Source organism: Culex pipiens, chromosome 3 (genome assembly GCF_016801865.2).
Source record: "Culex pipiens pallens isolate TS chromosome 3, TS_CPP_V2, whole genome shotgun sequence".
Lineage (NCBI taxonomy): Eukaryota > Metazoa > Arthropoda > Insecta > Diptera > Culicidae > Culex > Culex pipiens.
In genome coordinates this window covers 49,459,670-49,466,713 of record NC_068939.1, presented here as the reverse complement: position 1 = coordinate 49,466,713, position 7,044 = coordinate 49,459,670, and the positions used below count along the sequence as shown (strand labels likewise).

Below are 7,044 nucleotides of genomic sequence, written 5' to 3'. Positions count from 1 at the left end.
AAAAAATACAAAAATTGAAATTTAAGAAAAAAGACCGATTTCGTAGAGAATTGCTCAAAGGGATCATGAATTATTTAATCCAAGATGCGATCAACAATCAAAAATGTATTTTTTAATTTTAATAGGCAATTAACAATTCACGTTTAAATAAAAAAGGGTCGCCGAACTCGATTTTGATGTTAAAAATAAGAATATCAAAAATATTTATAAAAAAGTCCCATACAACACCCTTTGGATAATCGAGTCTTGACTATATTTGAAATATAAAATATAACGAAAAAAATGCGTAGAAACACAGACAAAAAGGGCTTCTTTGAGGAAGTTCCTTTAAAAGCTGAAGCCAAAAAAAATACAATTGCATAGGCCGATTTCGTGTAGAATTTAACTCTTTTATTTATTTATTTTTAGATTATAGATGGGCAACTTGTGTAAACAAAACAAAATAAATAAGTTAGAGTGATGCAAACAAGGAAAATAAATTGATAAATTTTAAGGATTCAAAAACTACAAAATCAATATTGTGCAAAATCTCAGAGAATTTCCCATCGTAAAACGGTTAAATGTGCAATTCTTTCAAGCTGTTTTCGTTTTTCGCAAACCACACCACATGTCCCAACGGGACCATCCATAAACCACGTGGACACTTTAGGGGGGGGGGGGGGGGTATGGCGATTGTCCACGATCCATACAAAAAAGTTTTTTTTTTGTATGGACAATTGTCCACGAGGGGGGGGGGGGGGTAACAGATTCCCAAAAAAGTGTCCACGTGGTTTATAGATGGTCCCAACCCACTATTGTAACACCACGCCACGTGACTCAGATTGTCACACGTAGATGAAAGGCAGGTACTTTTTAAGTATACGCACCAAGTTGCTTTCTTCAACCGCTGCTGCTGCTGGTTGCCGGTTGCGTTGGTCATGTCTTTGGCGGTCAGTTACAAAAGGCGATAATCATTTGTAGTCCCCCGCGAAATGGCCCACGTCGGCGTCGTCGATACGCAGATATGGGCGGTGGAGGTGGTGGTGCCGCCAAGATTGCAACATTTTGCGGTCTCGTGGCCTCTTCTGCCCACCAACAACAGTGGTCGATGATGATAAGGGCACTTCTTTTGGCCTGGGGTGTGGTGAAGATTTTTTGGTTGTGTGTTATAAAAAGTGGCAGGACCCGCGGAAAGTGCATTCAGTCGCACAGGAGATCCACCCGCGGTGAAAGGTGCCAGTTTTGAAGTGTTTGGTGCAAGGCGGAACAAAAAACTTAAAAGGATGAAATACGTTCTATTGGTACGTGTGATTATTGTGGCAAAAGCAATCTGGTTTAAAAACAAAAGTATTGTTTAAAAAATCTAATCAAACTTTTATCTTAGTGAAAGTGTAAAGGAGTACAAGAACATTTCAAAAATATTCACGGCAAACATGGATATAAACACAGTCATGCGATTCAACAAAAGTTCAAACGAAAAAAAAAATCCAGCAAACGGCAGTGCTTTAAAAATTGTGAATACTATCCTTATTCCTTAAACATATTTCTTTGTTTACTTTGTTAGGACATCAGTGTTGTTCTAGCAGTGTTAGAATGGTTCGAAAAATACCGTTTAAAAGATTTTGATTATGTCAAATTTGTATGTGCTAAATAAAAGATCATTTTAAAATGTTATTCGAGATTTTAAACTTTTTTTTTGACAAAATGTTATTTGATTTAAATTTGTGGAATTAGCTGAAATTGAAAAATGGATCGAAGAATCCAAAATATAGCTGATTAAAAAATAAGGACCTAAAGCAAAATACTTAAAAATACTCAATTTTATTTTTTTTTCTTTCAAGGTCATATTCAGCAACCAAAGCTAATATCAACAGTTTTATTTGATTTTTTTAATTGTAAAAAACAGTTTTGAAGAATCAAAAAAAAATATTTTTGCATTTTTTTTTTTTGTTTTGATTAAATTTTGTCCACCAATTTCAAATTCCATCATTGGCATAATTGGGGTTTCCATACAAACTCAGGGGCTGTCCATAAAAAAGTGCTACGCAAATATTCGAAAATCTGTATCTTGTAGAGGTACACGAATAAAAAAAACTTGTTTAATTTTTGTTTTCGATTTGACAAATTTTACTTCGATTTTTTATTATTTTCTTGATATGTTCAACAAAGTCGACAAAAAGTGAGAACTTTAGCAGTTCTCTTAGATTTCGATCATTCGATTTTTTTTTTTTGTATTTTTTAATCCGACTGAAACTTTTTTGGTGCCTTCGGTATGCCCAAAGAAGCCATTTTGCATCATTAGTTCGTCCATATAATTTTCCATACAAATTTGGCAGCTGTCCATACAAAAATGATGTATGAAAATTCAAAAATCTGTATTTTTTTGAAGGAATTTTTTAATCGATTCGGTGTCTTCGGCAAAGTGAGCGAGTTGTGGCGCTACAACCACGGCAAATAGTGTCCAGGGCATTAGTGGAAATACAGTGTCCCATCCTCGAGGGTCCCGGAGCACCAAAACTTCTTAGCTGGTGGCTCCCAACGATTTTTGCTCTTACAAACAGGAACGTGAGCGGGGGATCCCCACGTTTCTTCCTCCCCTGTCGATTCAGAAATGTGTTGTTGTTTGAACATTCGTGCTCAAACTCAATCCAATTCAACGAATCATCTTTGCGGTAAACTTTACGCAGTTGGCCTGGCCGCTTTAACGTTTGTGATGTTTCAAAGCAATTTATTGCATTGGTGCACTGCAATTGTTTATAATAACAAGAGGATGCTAGGCGTTAATCAACCTAAGGCATTTTCCAGGATGCCCTCGAAAGACTGGCTGCGCTAGGGTTAGATTAGATTAGATTAGATTAGATTCGGTGTCTTCGGCAAAGTTGTAGGTATGGATATGGACTACACTGGAAAAAATGATACAAGGTAAAAAAAAAATTGATGATTTTTTATTTAAATTTTTGTCACTAAAACTTGATTTGCAAAAAAACACTGACTCTTGAGTTAAGTGGTCCTTAAACGCAAATAAATAAATAAATAACTATTTTTATTTTTTTTATTTTTTGATATGTTTTAGAGGACATCAAATGCCAACTTTTCAGAAATTTCCAGGTTGTGTTAAAAATCTTTGAGCGAGTTATGAATTTTTGAATCAATACTGATTATTTCAGAAAAAAGAAAAATTGGATGCAAAATTTTTTCAACTTCATTTTTCAATGTAAAATCTAATTTGCAATCAAAAAGTACTTTAGCGATATTTTGATAAAGTGCACCGTTTTCAAGTTAAATCCATTTTTAGGTGACTTTTTTGAAAATAATCGAAGTTTTTAATTTTTTTAAATTAGTGAACATGTTTGCCCACTCTTGAAAAAAATATTTTTGAAAAGCTTAGAAAATTCTCTATATTTTGCACTCTTGAACATTGTTGATACGAACCTTAGTTGCTTAGATATTGCCATGCAAAGGTTTAAAAACAGGAAAATTGATGTTTTCTAAGTCCCACCCAAACAACACACCATTTTCTAATGTCGATATCTCAGCAACTAATGGTCCGATTTTCAATGTTAAAATATGAAACATTCGTGAAATTTTCCGATCAAGACAAACATTTCAAAAGGGCCAAACATTCAATATTACGCCCTTTTAAAATGTTAGTCTTGGTTTAAAAATTTTTAATATTTTTTTTCGAAGAGATCGGAAAATTTTACGAATGTTTCATATCTTAACATTGAAAATCGAACCATTAGTTGCTGAGATATCGACATTAGAACACACCATTTTAGAAAAGATCAATTTTCCTGTTTTTAAACCTTTGCATGGCAATATCTCAGCAACGAAGGGTCGTATCAACAAAGTTTAAAAATGCAAAATATTGAAAATTTTCTAAGCTATTCAAAAATATTTTTTCGAAGGTGGGCAAACATGTGCACTCATTTAAAAAAAAAATGGAAAACTGCGACTATTTTCAAAAAGTCACTTAAAAATGGATTTAATTTGAAAACGGTGCACTTTATCAAAATTTCACTAAAGTATTTTTTGATTGCAAATTTGATTTTACATCGAAAAATGAAGTTGAAAATTTTTTGCGACCAATATTTCGATTTTTTGAAAAATCAGTATTGATTCAAAAATTCATAACTCGCTCAAAGATTTTTTGCACAACCTGGAAATTTCTGAAAAGTTTGCATTTAATGTCCTCTAAAACATATCAAAAAATAAAAAAAAAAATAAAAATAGTGTTTTTTGCAAATCAAGTTTTAGTGACAAAAAGTTAAATAAAAAATCACCAAATTTTTTTTTACCGTGTATCATTTTTTCCAGTGTAGTCCATATCCATACCTACAACTTTGCCGAAGACACCTAATTGATCAAAAAATTTCTTCAAAAGATACAGATTTTGGAATTTTCATGCATCATTTTGTATGGACAGCTGCCAAATTTGTATTGAAAATTATATGGACAAACTCATGATGCAAAATGGCTTCTTTGGGCATACCGAAGGCACCAAAAAGTTTCAGTTGGATTAAAAAATACAAAAATTAAAATTTAAGAAAAAAGACCGATTTCGTAGAGAACTGCTCTATAGAGTTTGTCAGACGTTTTGTTTTTCGCCAAGCTGTGAATTAAAAAAAATAGTGATTTTTGGAAAGTATGAAAATTTCCGCGAAAAAATCCCAAAAATCATGTTTGGATGTATTGTTTAAGTTGAATCTAAAAATACTAATGTTTGATAATAAGGTATTTTTTGGTTAAAAATAAAATTACTGTTTGAAAAATATTACGACAAACATTTCTTTTTGTCCACAAAAACATATAAAAAATAAAACAAAATCGAAAGGTAAACATTGTCAAAATCTATTTTTGTGATAAAAGGTTGTAACTAAAAAATGGCGAAAAATCCATTTGCCGTAAACCGGGGTGACATTAATAGGATTTCAATTTATTTTTGGAATATTTTCCAACTGGTAAGGTTTGTATCCAGCCAATTATGTTTAGGCCACACAAAGTCCACAGAAAACAACAATCTTTTTCCAATAGTGTTTTAAAAAATAGTGGCGTTGAAAATTCTTATGTTTAATTCCGGGGTGACTTTGATAGTTATAGTTTTTTTCTGAAATCAGATTTAAAGTTTGAACACTTTTTATTTTTACGTCAAACATTTATAAGATAAGTTGTTTTATAAGAAGTTTTTAAGAAACAAATATATGTTTTTATTTAGTTAGCTAAGTTTATAAGCTTTTAATTAAAATACAGATAAATTTTCGCTAAAATTGTTGAAAAGTCAGAATTTTGCCTTAAATTCGTCAACACTAAGGTTTTTAAATAATAATTTAGAATCATCTTGTATTTTAAACTGAATTCGAAGCACGAATCAAAAGTTTTCACATTTTATATGAAATTTATTTTACTGAAAATGCCATTAATTTTGGAGATTTGGAGATATTTATTATCTAAAAACTCATTGTACCTTCTCTTACTAAACATTTTCCGAAGAATCCGAATAAGAATTTAATTTTCCGATTCGAAATCATGTTTATTGAGAAAATCGTGACACTTTGAGAATATTAAAATAATACTATTCATCAACATTTTCTTAATTATACTAACTTTTTTAAACTTATCAAAAGATTATGAAAACTTCTTTTAGTAGTACTTGAAACACTTCTCTACCGCGGTTACGTATTTAATTTGTACTTTTCATTTTGCGGAAAAATCTCAAACCTATCAAAGTCTGATTTATTATTCTGATTTTTTTTCTATTGAAAATCTTCAAAATAAAACCTGATTTTTTTAAATCGTTATTAAGCCAAAACATTTATTTGAAAAATGTAAAAATCATAAAAAAATAAAATGCTACAGAGGGTAATGATTGTCAATTTTGTTAAACTTTGGCCAAAATAGTGATTTTACATTTGGTATTGTTTATAATAGTTTACTTTGCTTAAGATTTAGATTTTTGAATGCAAGTTGTTTGAAAATATCGAAAATTTACATAAAATATGCTTAATGTTTCCAAAAATGCCGTGTAAAAAAAAACTAAAATTAAATATATTGATTTTTATTTTTTTCAATAAATATCATTTCTTCATATTTGTATACTCAACATTTTCAACAGAAACTAATATCTTCTGTCCCTCCCACAGACCCTCGCCCTGCTGGTGCTGGCCGTGGCCATCGTATCCGCCCTACCGGCCGTCCAGGACGAGTCCCTGTTCGGAGGCCCACTCGGTGAGGCGCAAGAGGTGGACATCGTCAACCCCCAGGACCCGCAGTCCTTCATCAAGTGGCGCAAGCTGAAGCGGCTGCTTCTCCTGGGCTAGAACGTCAATTTTTCCCCGCAGCAAATGGACCTCGTTTTTTGTTTGTAAATTTTTATCTCGACTAATTGTTAAGTTTTTTTGTTTTAACTGTGCGCTTTTGCGTCGAAAGTATTATGTATTTAGAAGTAACGAAACGCCCAAAACACCTAACACTAGAACTGATGATGATGCAGTAATTCGTTCCGGAAGCCCGAGCTAATGGGTTCAAATTTTGCGTTCAAAGCAAAATGGAACCCCTCTCGACGATGATGGACGAGCAGGAAGAACAGGCAAAACTGATTGAATAAATGTTATTGTTACACTCAAGAAGTGAAAAAAAACGCTGTTTGTTTGAAATCGACGCCTATCCGAACGAAATAAGTGGATCTAATTGGCATCGTTTAATCAATTTTGCGACTTCATTATGCACGGAGATTTTGTACGAACCAGCCATTGTCGATTTAATATTGTAACCTTTTGCCTAAAAGGGTTTTATAATGAATTTCAAAAGAAAATAAATTTATAAAAAGCTATTTTTAAAAGTGTTTTAAATTTGAACAAAACTGATTTAATCAATTATTTAGCTTTCAAACAAGGTCTTCCCATACTTTTCAACAACCCGGTTGTTTACTCGCTACCACCACCACCACCGCTGACCGTAACGGACTGGGGTTCAAGCATCTAAGGCGGTTTCCCATAAGGTGTCGAACCCAGAGTACGACCGCCTCGGGGCAACCACTCGTCGTCGTGCCGTCTTGGACGATTGAGT

General features: G+C 32.7%; 1 protein-coding gene across 1 annotated transcript; it reads left to right on the top strand.

Moving 5' to 3' along the window:
- Positions 1–1,129: 1,129 nt before the first annotated feature.
- On the top strand, positions 1,130–6,644 carry LOC120413263 (uncharacterized). The gene is made up of 2 exons (XM_052710454.1): positions 1,130–1,280; positions 6,120–6,644. The coding sequence occupies exons 1-2, from the start codon at positions 1,263–1,265 to the stop codon at positions 6,294–6,296; spliced, it is 195 nt and encodes a 64-aa protein (XP_052566414.1). The 5' UTR covers positions 1,130–1,262; the 3' UTR covers positions 6,297–6,644.
- The last annotated feature ends 400 nt before the right edge of the window (positions 6,645–7,044 follow it).